The sequence below is a fragment of the Anabrus simplex genome, chromosome 1 (assembly GCF_040414725.1).
Source record: "Anabrus simplex isolate iqAnaSimp1 chromosome 1, ASM4041472v1, whole genome shotgun sequence".
NCBI lineage: Eukaryota > Metazoa > Arthropoda > Insecta > Orthoptera > Tettigoniidae > Anabrus > Anabrus simplex.
The window spans coordinates 824,426,670-824,447,093 of NC_090265.1; the positions used below are offsets into that span (position 1 = coordinate 824,426,670).

The 20,424-nt window shown below is 40.2% G+C and overlaps 1 protein-coding gene across 1 annotated transcript in view; it reads left to right on the forward strand.

Annotated features, from left to right (window-relative positions):
- LOC136873862 (calpain-9) overlaps window positions 1-20,424 on the forward strand; it is a 1,061,895-nt gene that overhangs the window by 875,091 nt on the left and 166,380 nt on the right. Inside the window, exon 5 of the mRNA XM_068227619.1 lies at window positions 10,713-10,915. Coding sequence (XP_068083720.1) covers window positions 10,713-10,915 — 203 coding nt within the window. The remainder of the gene's footprint in view (window positions 1-10,712; window positions 10,916-20,424) is intronic.

A 20,424-nucleotide genomic window follows, 5' to 3' on the forward strand; every position in this document is an offset into this window, starting at 1 on the left:
GTTAAATATGTTTCGGCTAATTCATCTCCATTAGAAATTCTAGGTTCCTTACATGTCAAAATTCGGGTTTTTAAATTTACATGGAAGATCAAATTGTTTGTGGCCAAGCGTTTGTCTTGCCCCATCATATTGGGAGCGGACTTCATTTCTCACACTGGTCTTGTGCTCGATCTCCAGAGTAGGTCGTGCACATTCAAATTTGCGTCCAATTGTAGAATTCCCTTGTTAAAGTGTAATTCTGTATCATGTTCATCTATTTCGCCAACCCAGGATGAGATGTTGTTAGACCTTAGACATCTACCTGAGGAGCAGGCTGATAGTATTCGGAAACTGTGTCAGTCGTTTCCCGAGGTGTTCTCTGATACTCTTGGTGTTACTGACCTTATTGAATACAAAATTGAGGTCACGGATTCGATTCCTGTCCGTTTTCCACCGTATAGGCTATCTCCACCTAAAATGAAGGCTCTGAAAGAAATCATCGATCAGATGTTGAAGGATGGTATTATTAGGCCCTCAAAGTCAGCGTATTCTTCGCCTATTTTTCTAGTCCCGAAACCCCAAGGAGGCTTCAGGCCTGTCATTGATTACAGGGCTCTCAATCGGAAGGTGGTGTTGCAATCTGTGCCCCTTCCCGACCTTCATTCTTGCTTTTAATGGTTTCGTAAGGCCAAGTTCTTCACCATCTTGGACTTGAATCAGGCCTATAATCAAATTCCCCTTGCCGAAGAGTCTAAACATCTTACAGCGTTTGCCACGGACTGGAACTTATACGAATACAACCGCGTGCCTTTCGGGCTCCCCACGGGGGCAGCTGTGCTCACTAGGCTACTAGATAGGGTCTTTTCTGACATCAAATTTGAGTACTTATATCACTACTTGGATGATGTCGTCGTATTTTCCGAAACCTTTGAAGAACATCTAGATCATCTGCGAGAAGTTCTCAATCGCCTTCGTAAGGCTGGGTTAACTGTTAAGTTGTCCAAGGTTGCCTTTGCTAAGCCCTCTATGTCATTCCTAGGGCATATTGTGTCACCTGATGGTGTAGCTGTCGATCATTCTAGAACACAGGCCATCCGTGATTTTAAACCTCCTAAGGACATCAAAGGTATCGCTAGATTCATTGGTATGGTGAATTTCTTCAGGAAGTTTATTCCTAACTTCGCTAATAGAGCGGCGCCCTTAAACCTTCTTCGTAGGAAAGGCATCAAATTCGAGTGGGGACCTTCTCAACAAGCCGCTTTCGAAGATCTTAAATTAGCTCTCTGTAATGCCCCTGTACTTGCTATGCCTGATTTCTCGAAGAAATTCATCGTCCAAACGGACGCGTCGTCGTCAGCTGTAGCTGCAGTCCTTCTTCAAGAGACTGAACTAGGGAGGCGTCCCATCGCCTATGCATCTAGGACTCTATCGGCTCAAGAAGCCAAGTATTCCATCTATGAGCTCGAAGGGTTGGCAGTCTTATTCGCCTTAGAAAAGTTCCGTCTCTATCTGGAACATGTCACATTCGACCTGGAGACAGATAATCAAGCCTTAAGCTGGGTCTTAGGTAGGCCGCGTCGTACTGGTCGTATAGCCCGTTGGGCCATCCGTATTTCTGCCTTCCAATTTGATGTACGACATATCAGAGGTACCGAAAATGTTGTTGCTGATGGACTCAGCCGTATGTTTCACAACGACGTCGAAACCCACGAACCGGTCGACAGTTCATCACCTTCCGAGTCCATACTATCCGAGGTTAATGCCATCCTAACAGATGCTCCCATGCTTTTTAGGGATATTGAGAAATACCAACGTGAAGATCCGACGCTGGCTCCTATAATGGAAACCCTTTCTTCTGGGGAACATGCTGTCCCTTATGTTCTGAGGAATGGTGTTCTATGTTGCCCTTCGAGGCATGATAAGTTGATGAAAGTTGTTGTTCCAGCGGTTCTTGTACCTATGATCTTCAAATACTATCATGAGACCCCATTGGGGGGGCATCTGGGTATCTTTAAAACTCGTGAAAAGATTCGTGAAATGTTCATCTGGAAAGGTATGGACGGTGAAATCCGTGAACTTGTAAAAGCTTGTAAATCTTGTTTGCTCAGTAAACCCACCATGTCCACTAAAGTAGGCCTTTTGTCTTCTCATCAAGCGTCGCGCCCCATGGAACGCCTGTATATTGATTATGTGGGACCCTTCCCCCAGTCAAAGGGCAATGCCAACAAGTTCATCCTTGTGTGTGTAGATGGTTTTACAAGATTTTCCTGGTTATTTCCGACTAAGCTGGCTACCGCTCAGTCAACCATTACTTGCTTAAATTCTATTTTTGCTTCTTTTGGTCCGTGTCAATATATTGTATCTGATAATGCTAAGGCTTTTACATCTAATTTATTTCGTAAATTCTGTTTTGACTTGTCCATCTCTCATGTAACTACATCTGCTTATTATCCTCAACCATCTCTGGCTGAACGGGTTAACCGTAATCTCAGGTCCGCACTCATTGCCTATCATCATGAAGATCCTTCCAGGTGGGACACGTCCCTGCATTGGATAGCTTTTGCTTTGAATTCGGCGGTTCATGAATCTCACAAGTTTACTCCAGCTTCCTTGATGTTCAAGTTTGTTCCCAACTCGCCGCTCTCTAACCTCTGGTCTTTGAATGACATTCTACCCGAGACAATAGATCCGGATAACATTAAAGATCTTTGGAAGAAGGCTAAAGCCAATCTTAAAGTGTCTCATGAAAAGGTTAGGGAAAGGTATGATCGTGGACGGAGACCCACCCCTTTGAAGGTAGGTGACCAGGTTATGGTCAAAAATTTTGTTCCCGCGGGCAAGCTTGCCCCCAGATTTCATGGGCCTTGTATCATTCTCGATTTTCTTACGCCGGTTACCTTATTGCTAAGTAATCCAGCCACCGGGAGGATATTTAGAGTTCACCTGTCCCAGGTGAAACCGGTGTAATTTTGTGTTAACTTGCTTCATATTATTTTGAAAGGATATGAAGGTTATATTTTTTTTTGAGTTTCACTTTTAAGGCATTCTGCCCCTTCTGTAATATTTTGGTTTTAGATGTAAGCCTTTTGTAAAACCCACCCCGATCCGTTAAACTGCCATCCTGTTCTTGCCACGGCCATTACCACGCTCCCGTCTCCTGCTTCACCTTACACTGTGGCTTCATAATAGTAAATGCCATGGATATCTACACGCCGCTGGCCCCTCAACCTCTCCACAAGCCTGTACCCTCAAAGAAGATGATAGTCCAACACAATTCTGCCGCCTAGCTTTAATGTTTCAGCGCCCCCGCAGCCGCGCAGCGCCGTGCAGCGACTGGGGAGGGGGATGGGCCCCCTCCTCTCCAGCGAGGACGACATGTGCACGGCGAGCCGGAGCTCTCCCCCCGGCCAAGGCTGATGTGCGGCGCACGACCTGCTACATGCCCGCAGCCTGTATCTGTTCACCGCGGGCGCGGCGTACTTCAACACCTCTGCTCCCCTCATAGTGCGGGCGAGCGGTATCTCAGGGTACTTAAGGGGTCCGAGCGGCCTCCTTTTGGACGCAAGCTGCAACGGCCGGTCCGGCCATCCAACTTCATCAACATCAACTACATGGACAGTTACTATAAGAGATAACTACATTTGGGAATTTAACAACAATATTTGGTGGACATTGCAAAACTTTTCTTCACTTTTAAGCATTAAAGGTTTATCTTCAGAAATTCAACTACTACAAACAGAAAGACTTTACTGCACCTGCAACAACAAAATTTTGAAATTGAAACCAACCAAATTACTAAAATCTTATAAATGCTTCCGCAATTAATCTTAATATCAACATCATTACTTGGACTTTGTTTCAAACTGATTTCATGTGTCACCCCTGGAGGAACTTTTGGGGGGGGAGGTCTGTACCGGGCGGTACACCTCTACTCTGTTTATTTAAAAGTTGCGCCAGTTGAAACTCCTCTTCTGGAGGAAGGTTGAACTTTATCTATTCTATTAATTCTCTACTTTCTCAGAAGATGTCACCACGTGGAAAATTTTGAGTTTTTGAACTGTGTCACTTTTGATGTGTTTTTGTTTCGCTTGAAGTAAGAAGTGTGAACTTTCTCTTCTAGAGGACACTACTGAAGATCAACAATAGTGCGACCTAGTGCGGAGTTAAAGAACTATTTTGTTGGAGAAATTTTTATTTCAAGAGTTTGTTCTTTGTTAAATTTCCTTCTGTCATTGTTTAAGTTGGCTGTATACCCCTCTTTTTCCCCTTAGTTTGGATCTAGCCAATCCCGAATTTCTTTAATTAATTTTCCACCAATAATGTGTTTCTTTTTCCTCTATGTAGGGGTTTCTTTTCCCGAACCAATAAAAACTTTGAGGGAGGGTGTTTTATTTCCCCTAACGCCTAGAATCTTCCGCGAGAGGATATAAACTGCTGATTTTGGGGTCTCCGGGCCACTTCTGTTCCATCTTTCAGTGTATTAAGTACATAGCAGGAGGCGGGAAGCGCCTCTTTCTTCTTCAGCCGTTCAACACCAGGTAATGGCCTATTAATAACTTCTTTTCTTGCTAGGTCGGCAGTTTGACACTCGCGGCGGGTTCGAAGCATTTCCATCATGTAACCTTTTCCTAAAATGTAATTACTCTTTTCATCTTTTTCTTGTAAAGCTACATATTGGGATAGAGAGTGCTAACCCTCTCGAGCTCCCACTCACATTTGTTTTGAGGTGAACTTATTTTCTCAAACTATTCTTCGTTTATGTAATGTAAAGTGTTCTTCTCTAAGTCACCTCTGTAGTATGGGATTAGCCCTTGCGTTAGCGGCCCAGAGCCAGATTAGGTTTTAAAAAAAACAAAGTGTATTAGGAGTGCAAGATCGCCTCCTCTCAAATTGTTATTATAGAGGTCATGTAATCAACCTTCTTTTTCATTCAATAGACCTCAGTAGGTTGGGTATTTTACCCCTGTGAATACGTCCTTAGAGGACAGCTTGAAGGTAGAGATTGGTGTGGCCTTTGAGAGGCTTAAATTTTGAGAGCGGATCGCTCTTTTGAAATGGAGTGTCATATGCCTCGTGGAGGCTTTTCTGTGTAATTCGGAGCCAGGGGCTCCTAGGGATGAATGGGGTTTTCTGCCCCTCTGTTAAAACTTGTGTTTGTGGTAAAACTGAGCTGATCGCTGAAGTCAGGGCGTGAAGCCCAAAACCTGTAAATATTGTAACTCCCCTTGTTTTGCTACATTGTACCTGCCATGTCTGTTATTGCTTTGTTTTTGAAAAGAAAATATAACCTTGTTAAATTTTAAATTAATTTTACATGCACTATAATTTCGTAGCTTGAAACCCATTCACACCCGCACCTTCTTTCGCCTCTACCTACCGCTAAAACACGGTAACAGTAACCATAATCGATTAATTTCGCTGGCGCGGGGACTGGGTGTATGTGTCGTATTCATAATCATTTCATCCTCATCCCAACGCGCAGGTTGCCTATGGGCGTCAAATAAAAACCTGCATCGGGTGAGCCGAACTTGTCCTCGGACACTTCCGGCACTAAAAGCCATATGTCATTTCATTTCATTACACTCTAACCTACAATCGCATGACGATCTTAGCCCTCATGATAAGGTATCATTCAGATCTATTATTCTACCAAAACATTCAACTAACAATCATGAAAATCCTTTGAATATTTATCGGTAGAATTTGTGTCTACAGTGTAGGGGAAGTCCGCGTAATTTGGACCTGCGTGTAATTTGGACCGATAATTATTTTTGGTATTTGCAAGTTTGGTTACCCCCTATCTGAGGCAAGGTAAGAAAGACAGCCTCCTCCTGGAAGTTGGTTTGCTAATGGACTAAAGGTAGAACGAGGAAGAGGAAAACAATTTTAATACTCACATTCCTTGTAAGCTTATACGGTGATAAGTAAGGATACTGTGAAGTAGTTATTTCAGACAAGAGGGTACAAGTACTGATGAAATATCTCTTTTTTAACGTCGTTTCATTCATAAATGTTAAATATTTTGCATATTATTTAGTTGTTGATTAAATCTTTGCATGTCATGTAATTTGGACTGCCCGAGAGGGTGTAATTTGAATCGTTCAAACAATTGTAATAATTACTTTCCTTCGTAATTTTACTGGTGATTCTAAAAGAAATCGTTTTATAACTTGAGGCCGACCCCGAGGTATAGGGGTAGTGCGTCTGCCTCTTAACCGGAGGCCCCAGATTCGATTCCCGACCAGATCAGGGATTTTTACCTAGATCCGAGGGCTCGTTCGAGGTCCACTCAGCCTACGCCATTACAATTGAGATGCTATTTAACGGCATTGTATCTGACAAGTATTATGATGATTGAATTCAGTGCAATAGTTGCAAAACTCATGAAAACTGTGCCAAAATGCAGGATGAATTGTTTTATCATTGTCTTACATTCCAAAAGTGACGACCACAATTCATAGCGTCGTATTTTATTGCATAGTATTTCATAATAAATACATTAAATAACTTATATGTGTTTATATTTACCAGTCCAAATCACACAATCACCTGGTCCAAGTTACACGATAACAAATTCTGGAAGAAATATTAATTTTAAACAAATCCTTAATATAATACCGTATTTACGAGAATAATCCCCGCACCCTAACTTTAGGAAGGCTCATTTTAAAAATAAATGCTAACATTGACGCAAATAAAACCCGCACCCCAATTTCGTGCCTCAATTTGTTTAAAAAAATTAGGGGGGATTATTCGTGAAAATACGGTATTAGTATTTATTTTCACCAAATCATTTGATACATTGTACTAATTATCGCGTATAAAATTTGAGAAATTTTCATTAAAGTCAATAGAGTTACGGACGTTTAAAATTAAGTGGTCCAAATTACACAGACTTCCCCTATATTACATTTATATTTCTCCAGGATTTCTTCGCCTATGTTTGGAGGTGAATGGTAGATTACTCTTGGTATTGTAACCTACAGGCTCGTTAAACTAAGTCACTGTCAAGTCATAAAAGTAGTGGATCTTTTATAAGTTGTTGGACGCAGGTGTGAGGCGGCATGACACAGCAGGTGCTAATTGAGTCATGAAGTTAACAACTTAATGAGCAGTCTAATTGAAATGCATCACCCAGTAGCCTGGCCTTGTGATGTGGTCCACACAATACCTGGACTCACTGCCTTGATTCCTTTCTTCTCCTCTTGTTGACACAGCACAGCAAGGTCTTTGACCGACCCGATTTCAGTGTTTGCCCCCTTGTGGTAAAACACTTCTGCGGTTATTGAATACTGAGAGGGAACTCAATGGAACTCAATACAAAACAAGCTATTGAGACTGTCCTAGAATATCTAGTGTTACATAGATGCCATCTTCTGTTAATGCAGCAGGGTAATTTCAGTCACCTTATAGGGCCTACCCAGATAACATTATATGGAGTAAGAATGTCGTATCTTACCCATTGCAATGCATCACCCAGTAGCCTGGTCCAGTGATGCGGTCCATAAAAGCTAAATTCTGGCTGTATGGCTAATTGGATAGCATGCTCATCTTTGGTTCAAAGAGTCCCGTGTTCAGTTTCCGACCAAGTCGGGGATTGTAACTTTCATTGGTTATTTTCCCTCTGGCTAGGTGACTCTCTCTGCGTGCGTGCGTGCGTGCGTGCGTGCGTGCGTGCGTGTGTGTGTGTGTGTGTGTGTGTGTGTGTGTGTGTGTGTGTTTTATCTTCAGCATTATATTTCATCCTACGTACGACCCCATCCTTATAGACCCGCAGGTCTCTCGTGAGTTTCAATTTGAATGTCCTGGACCACGTCTCTCCAGAGGCCACATGCCACTATTGTTATTTTTATTAGAATATTATTTATTTATTTATTTATTTATTTATTTATTTATTTATTTATTTATTTATTTATTTACCCTCCAGGGTTGGTTATTCCCTCGGGAAGATTGGAAGGGATAGACAAGGAAGCACCCATGGCCTTAAGTTAGGTACCATCCCGGCATTTGCCCGGAAGGAGAAGTGGGAAACCACAGAAAACCACTTCGGGGATGGTTGAGGTAGGAATCGAACCCCCTCTACTCAGTTGACCTCCCGAGGCTGAGTGGATCCCGTTCCAGCCCTCGGCCACTTTTCGAATTTCGTAGCAGAGCCGGGAATCGAACCCGGGCCTCCGGGTGGTGACAGCTAATCACAGTAATCACTACACCACAGAGGCGGACTATTTATTTATTTATTTATTTATTTATTTATTTATTTATTTATTTATTTATTTATTTATTTATTTAGTTATTTATTTAGTTATTTATTGTTAGTCAGTCAGTCACACCGACGTTACTTCGTAACTTTATTTGCTTTCATCGTGGATATTTGTATTAATAGTGTATTACTTTGGTACCCACGAAGTTGCTGAAATATAAAATTATATTGAACTGTCCTGCAGTTCCAATTTTCATGGATGTGTTTTAATTGAAATGTTCCTGAAGTATCATTCTTTGAGATAAACTAAAGTTAATGTTGTTTGAAGACACAAAATTGTCTGTTGATCATAAATTATTTCGCAAATATTTTTGTGGCAGTTAACAGCGAGAATAATAATTTCATTGTCCAAAAGCTCTCTTGTATTGTATTAGCAATATATTAGTGTTAAAAAGATCCAGTTTGTTGGTTGAATGATCAGTGTACTGGTCTTGCGCTCGATTCCCGGCTGGACCGAGGATTTTAAATGTGTATGAACAGGATGTCTTAAAACATTGAACGACGGGCCTGAAACGGAGGCTGCTACCCCGTGTAGACCGGATAGTTCAAGCCTCCAAGAAAGAAATTACACTGCTGTACTCAAACTACTGTAACTCGAAATGTATTCAAGATATTGACCTCAAACTTGGAACGTATACTGACTACTTTGTTTAGTGGTACGTACGGTATGGAACTTTCAAAGCAAATACGTTTGTGGCTCAATTTAATAGTCTTTCTAAGCAATGTGTAGTATGTTTGTGCCTTTCGTGTAGCCTACTTATTGTATTCAAGTATACAAGGATTTCTCTTTACGGTTACTCGCCATTCATTGTTAGCCGTTAATCATTAGAAATAAACATGCCTGCTTCGAAATACTAGGTAAACATGCATGAATCATCAAATTATGACCTGAAAACACCTACTCCTACTGCCTCTTCATCATCATTCCCTCTTCCTTTCACAGATATTCTTCTTCTTCCTCTTCTTCTACTTCTTACTAATCCTTCTCTTCACCTCTTAACTGAAGGCGATATTTCGGTGTACTGTAGAAATGTATATATTTTCTAAACTTTTTCTTAAGTAGTTGTTATAGTACTCATTATTCATAATGATATTCTTAGTACTCATTATTCATAGTTATACTCTTAGTACTCATTATTCATAATTATATTCTGCACTTTACGTACGATTTATATTATATAGATGATATGATATTTTTTTAAAGCGTGGTTACTTTTGTTAATGGTATTACTGTTACTATTGTCCATATTATCATATTATTGTCATCAGTAGTTATTATTAAGTGTTCTAGGTTAAGACTGGTTAAGTGTAAGAAAGGGAGTACATCCCTAACTTTGCCAGGATAAATAAAACATATTACTTTCTTACTTTCTTACTCGGTACCTATTATGACCGGTCTGTATATAATTAATCACAATTATCGGAACCGTCGGCAACTGAATACGCCGCGCCATGCTAACATCCGCACCAGGGCTCCAGCGAATAACTCAACATAACCGACATTTTGTTAAATACATGAAGGTGTAAAGAAATAAATATACAGTGATAATTTGTATTCCATGACCACACCGTTTGGAACTTCTAATCTCGCCCATAATTTCATTAATAATGAAGGAAGTACGAGGTGCATAAAAGCGAGAATTCTCGAAGCCCGGCACCTACTGTCGGCTGTCACCTATCGTCAGCTGAGAAACTACAATAATTCTCAGGAATCATCACCCATGCGGCACATCAGACAATGAAAATGCTTCTCGGCGCGTAAGAACACCCTTGTATATACGAAGTTTCCATGGCTACAAAGACCATACAATTAAAAGTTACATTGACACTAAAATCTACGATTCTTCTAATCTACGACATGATTGAAAGTAGTTAAAATTATAGCAAATAGATAGCACAATAAGCTACGAACGATACCCGTGCGTAAAAACGGAGATCACCGGCGCCCGTCAAAAACCGCTGACCGCAGTACTACGGAGATCTCTGCATATACACAAAACACACCACAGTACCAACCAACACAGAAACAGGCAATACATCTTTCTAAATTGGGTGGCGTCAGGAAGGGTATCCAGTCGTGAAACTGGACCAAATCCACCCCGCGTGCCGACCGCAATAAATTTGGAAAAACACCAGGAAGAATAAGAAAATTGTTAAAAAGGACACTTTTCAATCTTCTGAACAAAATCTTTATGGTTAAAACATGAAAAACGTAATACGATCAACTACCATTAGTATCAAAAGCATATTCTGAAATTAGAAATATTCCTCGTGAATTGAGGTGTTACAGAGGACAATTTTAAAAATATAATACAAATTTCAACCAACAAATTGATATCTTGGTCTCATATGAGTTTTATAGCTTCTAAAAGGCATTAATTTCCTCTAGACTTATTATAGATTTGTAGAATTTGCTTATTATAACATAAGAGAGTTTATTTTGCTTCTAATCCTCCTATTTTTCTTATTTCAGGAGATGTGCCAACGCCCACGATTCATAGCCGAGAGTGGCAGTGAAGGGTCTGAGGGTGCGCGATTCGACGTGGAGGCCGGTGAGCTGGGCGACACGTGGCTGCTGGCGGCAGTGTCGTCGTTGACACTTACCCCACGCTTCCTAGACCGCGTCGTGCCTCCTGATCAGGGCTTCGACGTCAACAACTACTGCGGTCTTTTTAGGTGAGTGCCAATGGCATCTTCACTAACTTCACAGGATTAAAATTGCTATCGGCATGGGGGAATTTACATATAGTATACAATGGATACTATGTCATTATTTTCTGGAAAATGTCGATAATAGCTAGAATTCATGCCATAAGGATGATAAAATGTAATTGATTGATAATCTTATTTGCACAATATGACACCGTTGTTAAGCTTGCATTGATCGTACGCCCTCTTTAAGGCACGTGAAATTAAAAAGAATCCTAACCCTTGAGGAACCATATATTAATTGTGGCAAAAATTGTTGAACAAGTTAAAAATGAGATACGAATATGCGTAGCTAGAGTGATACAAATTCTGTACTATCACCCCTCAAGCACTATGAAAGTCTAAGGAGAAACTACAATAATTCTCAGGAATCATCACCCATGTGGCACATCAGACAATGAAAATACTTCTCGGCGCGTAAGAACACCCTTGTATATACGAAGTTGACTCGTTCTTTCCTAAACATAGTGGCACTTGGCACACACAACACATCCGATCAGTTATCTACCTTTCCTTAGTGCTGCAATTCGCGTTGAGGTGGTGTGCTGAGCTCTGAAGTTTCTTCTGAGTGCTTTGAATTTGACTACTTAGTCCTCTTGTTCTCTTCCTTGAAGAAACCACGGCGTGACTCACCAATCCCCTCGATACCTCCCTGCGAAAATTCTTCATGGTCAAGAGTTGAAATTTCATTTTCTTATGGAGTGCGAAAGCGTTTACTACACTGGTATCATAGCAGAATATTCGGTGTCAAATACCTACGTGTTCCAGTTTTTTATTCCTAACCTAACATTCAATTCTCTTTGGTTTCTACGGACATCACTTTATTCTTAGAAAAGCTGTATCATTTCTCACCGCACATATTTTCAAGTTCCAAAATATTAGAATGCAGGCTACCAGCGCAGTCTGCCATTAAGAACAAGTCGCCAGCTTAGGCCAAACAGCTTTCTATATTTTCACCTAACTGAATTCTCCCTTCTTTATGACAATGGAGTTTATTTACCATCTTTGCCCCTTATTATTATTATTATTATTATTATTATTATTATTATTATTATTATTATTATTATTATTATTATTATTTCTCCGTTACGGTTTTCTAGGAACCACGTGACAATTTCAATGTTTCACCCTTTGTTGTCCCTTCTTCCTCCAATACTCCTTTATCATCTTTTCCTAAACTCGGACCATTTTGAGGCTGTTTTCTTTCCCTCCCGACCTTGAATTCCTTCCATTTTTAACACTTTCATTCTAAAACCTCCCTCTCTGTTGCTGCTTCTTCTCTTGTATCGTTTCTTTATAAATTTTTCTTGCCTTCATGAATCCAGGTTGTTGTTGACTTCTTGTTCCAAAGATATTTGAAGATATCTTTGGTTAACCTGTTGTCATCCATTCCGTATAAATGTCCATAAAATATCAATCGCCTTTTCCCCATTGTATCTTTTGTTTTCTATGTTCCGGCATATTTCACCATTGCTTCTTGATTTCCAGAATTCTGTAGTTCTTAGCGGACCGAGAATTTTCCGTAGAATTTTTCTTTCCATTAATTCTAATTTACTCAGCTTGTAATTCAGTACTAAAGATTCACTCGCGTATAGGCATTCCGGTTTGACTGCTGCGTTGTAGTGTTGTATTTTGAGGTGTTAAGATTATTATCATTATTATTATTATTATTATTATTATTATTATATTATTATTATTATTATTATTAACGTCAAATAGCTCTATTAAAAGCATTCTCCTTGGCATTCCCGAGCATCCAGTCTCGACCAGACTAGAGTATTGAAGTTGCCCTACGGAACGGAGTCACTATAATCGTGAGTGCCGTCCTGCATCCAGTAAGGTACGAGAGATCTAACATGTGTTTTTAATTTTGAACCAAGCTATTCATTCTTATTCAACAGAGTATCTGCTAGCCATATTGACATTCACCATATTTGGTACCTTAAAGGTTCTTGACTTCCACAACTATGGGTTTTGTTCAGTTGATTACTGCAGGAAGGAAATAGTAGTAGCGCTCTTGAAGTCAAGCAGAGAATTATCACATTAATTCGTCCCTTCGAACCCATATTTATGTTATTCCAATTGTTTCATTTCTTATCTTACCTATCACAATAGCCCTGACAAGGTAGAAACTTTGATTTTCAGCGACGGTGTGTACGTACATTGGCGATTTTTGGTGAAATTACCGTACAGTTATCCGTTTCAGGCGTATAAATTACCATCCGCATATTTTTGTTTAGCTTTGGTGTCTCTTTGTCTGTTTGTTTGTCTGTATATAACTTGAAAACTACAGGATATATTTCTACCAAACTTCTTATTCAGAATCTACCTGTCCTTGGGTAGGTTTTATGGCCATTATTGTTTCTAAATCCCTGAATTGACTGGGAGTTTATGCGAAACCGAAACCGCGATTTTGCACTCATAAAATATACACAACCGAACTTAATGGAAATGTACCTGCTGTAATGGAGATCAATTTGTAAACTTTTTTCTCATATGCATCATTTCTATACGAGGATGAATAAGAGAGATATCATTAACGGACCGTTTTTCGGTACAAGTACCATCGGACTTAACTCAAGAGCCTGTGCCTGTAAAACCTATTTCTTATAACTTGAAAACTACTTGAGATATTTCAAACAAACTTCATATTTAGCATCCACCTGTCCAAAGGTAGGTTTTAAGGTCCATACCATGTCAAATTCCCGAAATGTACTTGGGGTTTATTTAGAACCGGAACAGTGATTTTACTCTCCCACATTATATACAAGACCAGCCTGACTGGAAATCGACCAATCTTCATTGAAATCCATTTCTAAAACTTTTCTCTCATGTACATATTTTGGACAGGAGGAATAATAAGGGAGATATCACGAATGTTCGGTTTTGAAGACTAAGTCCAGCGGACATAGACCAAAATGTGTTGTACGTGGAGCAGATTCCGCATCTATCCTCTTCTATATAAATAAAATCGTAACGACCGTGTGTCTGTGCATTGACTATTATGGCGAAATGTTCGTACAGCTATCCATTTAAGGGGTAATAATGACCATCTGCATATTTTTTAGATGTAGTTTCCTGAGAGTCCTAAATTTTACCCCCCTCGCCCAAAATCAAGATTGCGGCACAATCTGCAAGGCGAACCAGAAAATTGAAATTAGGCGAAATTATACGATTTAGCCTGTAACCGATGGAAAATTTCCAAGATCTTTAAATTTTTCACTTTTTATCCCCGAAGAATATCAAAATATGGAGGCAAATTTAATGACGGTGCAGACCTTCGATTCGAGGTATTTTGCGGCTCAACGGTCAGTCGTATCAGAAAGCGGATGGTCCAATCTCCAACTTGGAGTGATCTACAACTTTGGTACTATGACGTTTCGTCGTATCTCTATTCCTTATGTTAGATCTGTCTCAATTTCTCGATTATGCCTATATTTTGCTCTTTGTAATTCGAATCACTTATATGAAAGATAGAATCGTGTAATTCTACACGAATTCTACACGCAGTATCCATACGCGAGCCAAATTCTATGTATGTAGCTGTCACATTCGTACCCAAAAGTAATGCACTGTGAGACAACCTTACGAAAATTTCACCCTATTCAACGTTCCTAATTCAATTTTACCCATAAATAGACGAATTCATCTGGCGAGTTTAAAATCCCCAACCCGGCCGGAATCAAACCCGGAACTCTATGAACCGAAGGCTTCGACGATATCTATTGAACTAAGGAGCCAGATAATAATAATAATAATAATAATAATAATAATAATAATATACTGTATTATATTATTCTATGGACATGTTAAAAGAATGCATCCAGACAGACTTACCAAACAAATAGTCGAATTCTATGAAAACAGGAGTAAATCTATAACAGATACAATGAAGTAGATTGGCAAAATCGAAACCGATCTGAAACAGGCATGAATTACACCAACAGATGCTCAAAACAGGGTAATCTTTTGATCCAAAATTCACAAATTGCAAGTTGATCTAGAGGAAAGAGCAAAGAAAAAGACTGGAGCAATCTGGTCTGAAAACAGAAAGGAAGCTCACAGTAAAGGAATGAAAGAAATATGGACACAAAGGAAGTTCAATTGCGCTCATAATAATAATAATAATAATAATAATAATAATAATAATAATAATAATAATAATAATAATAATAATAATGCCCTTTCTTCGCACAGGAATTTTCAGTGGATTGCATGTTTCCTTCAGTAATTTATGCGAATAAACATGGCTCTACTGACACGTTGAATGCGTCATGTTAAAATGATATTTTCCTACGAAAGCGCTTGGCAGTACCATGAAATATGATGAAGCTGAATAAATTCGGGAAAGAATAGGGACGATTTCGGAATTTATTGTACGGCACAGTTCCTGGTACGAAATTTGCTATTTGTTTTACTTCGCGCCGACACAGATAGGTCTTTTAGCGACGATGGGATAGGAAAGGCCTAGGAAGTGGAAGGAAGCGGCCGTGGCCTTAATGAAGGTACAGCCCCGGCATTTGCCTGGTGTGAAAATGGGAAACCACGGTAAACCATCTTCAGGGCTGCCGACAGTGGGGCTCGAACCCACCATCTCCCGATTACTGGATACTGGCCGCACTTAAGCGACTGCAGCTATCGAGCTCGGTCCTGGTACGAAGTCGTGCGAAATTCTCCATGGTTCTCAGATTGCGTTTTGTATCTCGGACCAATGCCGTGGCGCTCTGACGTTGAAGATACCTCCCTTAACTTCTTCCCTATCGGAAAGAGTAAAATGGCTCTTTAGTTTTTTCCCATTACCCACCTTGAAGTGACATGCATGGCATGTCCCACCTGACTTTTACTAAAACTCCACCTTTTTGGTAATCATCTCTGTTATTATCCGTCGTACGATAAATACATAGGCCTAGTTCGTGCATTGCATAAAGGAACGGAAATTACACATTCTTGAACATTTGCTATATCCAGTGCGTTGATAATGTTAATGAAAATATTTGAGAATAATCTTCTTATAAATACCAACTCCAAGTGATTAACATGACATAATATGCACCTGATAACACAATCCTCAGACGGCAGCGCGTCGGCCTCTCACCGTTGGATACCGTGGTTCAAATCCCGGTCACTCCATGTGAGATTTGTACTGGACAAAGCAGAGGCGGGACAGGTTTTTCTCCGTGTACTCCGGTTTTCCCTGTCATCTTTCATTTCAGCAACACTCTCCATTCTCATTTCATAGCATCTATCAGTCATTAATGTATCACTTTGGAAGTGGCGAACCCATTGTACTAATAGCCTATATATATATGATCATTCATTACATCCCTGACCCGGTCAAAGACTGGAAAACAGGTTGTAGGTTTTCATTTTTCAACACAATCCTGAGTGAGTAGATTCCAAATTTTAAAATGAAGGGGCGTTTCACATATAGTCTACAGAGTTTACATATAAACAGTAATGTAAGAGAAAATTGAAAAATAATCCTCTTTTAGTCTTCCGATAAACTCCCAGTCTGTTCAGTGATTTTTAAATGATGTGCATATCGAAGCCTGCTCCTGAATGAATAGGCTCTAGATATGAAGTTTGGTCGAGATATAACCAATATCGTAACAGAAATTTTTTAAAAATCCTCTTCTGGTCTTCCCGTAAAGCCCCCAGTCTATTCAGTGACTTTTAAATGATCATACATATCGGAACATGCTCCTGGACGAGTAGAATAAATGCGAAAGATCTATTCAACCGTTTACCCGTGATGGTGGAACGAACAGACAGACAAACAGACAAGCAAACAAACAGACACGAAAGCTAAAACGTACTGATACGATCCTGAATTGACCTGAGACGAAGAAATATATTAAAATTTGGCGACATAAATGACATTACAGGCAGCGGACCCCCTGGAATTACATTTATGAGATGATAATAATAATAATAATAATAATAATAATAATAATAATAATAATAATAATAATTTCCTGCGCCGGTTACTGGCCTAGTGTACCACTCGTAAAGTAGGCCCTCCGACATGGGTGGGTGTCCACCGTGCTTGTACAACTGCGTTTGTGGAGGATGGAGTTTTGTGTGGTCCATGTGTTGTAAGAATGTTGAGGACAGCACCACATCCTCGACGGTTTAAAATTAAAATCCCTCGAACTGGCAGTGAATTGAACCCAGATCCTAGATGACTGAATGCCACGACACTGACAACTAAGGTGTACCTAAAGTTTACCTGCGTCTGATCTGAGATACACAAATTGAGCAAAACACAATCGAAATTAGGGTGTTTGTTAATTGCTGTTGTGCTCTCTTAGAATTGGCGAAACACTAATATCTACCGTTAATTATTCATACGGACATATGGAAGACAGAATTGTTTCCAAAAGATTTTTATATTATTATTATTATTATTATTATTATTATTATTATTATTATTATTATTATTATTATTATTATTATTATTATTTCATCAGTTTAACTTCCAGGGTTGGTTTCTGCCTCGCACTCGGCGAGGGATCCCACCGCTCAAGAGCAGTGTCCTGGAGCGTAAGCCATTTGGTCGGGGATACAACTGGGGAGTAGAACCAGTAATTCATTCAGGCTGTCTCGCCTACTACGATGAACAGGGGCCTTGTGGGAGTGGGAAGATTGGGAGGGATAGACAAGGAAGACAGAAGGAAGCGACCGTAGCCTTAATTTAGGTACCATTTGCCTGACGAAGAAGAAGTGGGAAACCACGGAAAACCGTTTCGAGGATGGATGAGGCAAGAATCGAAGCCCATATACTCACTTGACCTCCTGAGGCTGACCGGACTCCGTTCCAGCCCTCGTACCACTTTTCAAATTTCGTGGCAGAGTCGGGAATCGAATCCGGACCTTCGTGGGTGGCAGCTAATCACACTAACCACTACACCGCAGAGGCGGAAATTTGATATAATATAGCAATTTTTATTTCATCAAATTTTAAAGCACGACATTTGTAATCATATGCTGATATTTCACTAAAAATCTCGATATAGGCTATATACTGTCGGTTCCAGGTCTGTAAAAGTGTGAAAGAAAAGTTTTCTCATATTTCATTTGCTCATTTTACTACCTAACTTACCAATCTAGGGTTTGTTTTGTTGCTGAAAATACGTGCCTCAGTTATTGATGTATATGTAAATGAAGTCGGTTCGTGTATATTTTTGTTGAATTTGCTGAATAACCTGGAGTGGGTATTTTAAAGGTTGGAAAGATGAAGTAAGTATTCAAGCTGGGGCAAGTATTCAGTCATAAGAAGATGAATTAGCAATTGAAATAATATATCGAGGACCGGGCGAGTTTGTCGTGCGCACAGCTGTGACCTTGCATCTGGAAGATAGAGGGTTCGAACCCCGCTCTCGGCAGCCCTCAAAATGGTTTCCGTGGTTTCCCATTTTCACACCAGGCAAATGCTGGGGCTGTACCTTAATGAAGTCACGGCAGCTTCCTTCCCATTCCTAGGCCATTCCTACCCCATCGTCGCCATAAGACCTATCTGTGTCGGTGCGACGTAAAACAAATTCTAAGTATATATCAAGAGAATTGTTCGATAAATTTCGAATTTCTTTCAAATTATTTAAGAAAAATCTAGGTAAGCAATTGATAGGGAATCTGCCACCTGGGCAGCAGCCTCTAATAAACATCACTGTCTGACCAATTGGCCGCGCTATCAGCTTGCATTCGGGACATAGTGGGTTCGAATCCAACAGTCAGCAGCCCTGAAGATGTTTTGCCGTGGTTTCCCATTTTAACACCAGACTGTACCTATCTAAGGCCACGGTCACTTCCTTCCCACTCCTAGCCCTTTCCTATCCTATCGTCTCCATAAGACCTATCTGTGTCGGTGCAACGTAAAGCAGATTGTAAAAAAATCGCTGATTATTGATTTTCATTGATTCATTTGATTACCGTTCTGGGACCACTAAGCCACAGAGTCAAACACAGAGTACTTATATATTATGGAAGGAATGCGGTACTAGGCCAAGAATGGTTGTATATAAATCATCTTGGACTTACAAGGAGCGCCGTACCTTTGCACTCAGGTGATATAAGGCGCCCTGCTGGAGCTACTTCCTCCTCGGCCGGTCGTGGTCAAGACAGCATCGTTATTTACCCCACGTCTGCAGCTTCCGGTGATGAGAGCGCGTTGCCATCTACCGACAAGTAGTTGAACCAGTCCGAATTCACAGCCTCAGGATATCACGACCATATTGTAAGAAACTGTGCTCTTACTTTTAGTTTTCGGGGAAAATATTGTTTATTTATTTATTTATTTATTTATTTATTTATTTATTTATTTATTTATTTATTTATTTATTTATTTATTTATTTATTTATTGCCGTAAAGTTTCCCACAGTTCGTTTTATCTAACGCATTAAAATTATAAATAATTATTATGAATAACAAAATTGAAACAACCGTTTTCAAACATAGGGGTAGCTATCATCCGCAGTTCAATATTCATTTTCAGAAACCATTCATACAGTCAATAGTATCGTGTGCGTACTTTTTGCTTCTTAATTCCTTTTTGTACTCTATGTGAAAGACATTCCATATTCCATGTTCATATGATTTATTACATAGCATTTTTATAACCTGTTACACATTGTTGGTAGTGCACCCACTGAATTAACCGACAAAAGGCTGCAGTAGGTTTTGTATTGAAAAAATTAAGTATACTTTGTCCTAGTGGTAATCCTATAATTAGGTAAATTATACAATTAAAATAAAAATGTAACCGAAAGAAAAAATCGTTTGAATAAGGTTTACGTATAAACAGTGGTGGCCCCGCTGTGTAGGCGTAGCGTGCCTGTCCCGGTTTCGATTCCCAGCCTGATCAGGGATTTTTACCTGGATCTGAGGGCTGGTTCGTGGTCCACTAAGCCTACGTTATTACAATTGAGAAGCTATCTTCTTCTTTCTTTTCCTGCCGCTTTTTCCCACACCTGTGGGGTCGCGGGTGCGAACTGCGTCGCACATGTGGATTTGGCCCTGTTTTACGGCCGGATGCCCTTCCTGACGCCAACCCTCTATGGAGGGATGTAAGCACTATTGCGTGTTTCTGTGGTGGTTGGTAGTGTAGTATGTTGTCTGAATATGATGAGGAGAGTGTTGGGATGGACATCTACACCCAGTCCCCGAGCCAGAAGAATTAATCAGAAGCGATTAAAATCCCCGACCCGGCCGGGAATCGAACCCGGGACCCTCTGAACCGAAGGCCAGTACGCTGACCATTCAGCCAACGAGTCGGACAATTGAGAAGCTATCTGAAGGTGAGATAGCGGCCGCGGTCTAGAAAGCCAAGAATAACAGCCGAAAGGATTCGTCGTGCTGACCACACGACACCTCGTAATCTGCAGGCATTCGGACTGAGCAGCGGTCGCTAGATAGGCCATGGCCCTTTGGGGCTGTTGCGTCATCGGGTTTGGTTTGTTTTTACATAAAACAGTTCTTT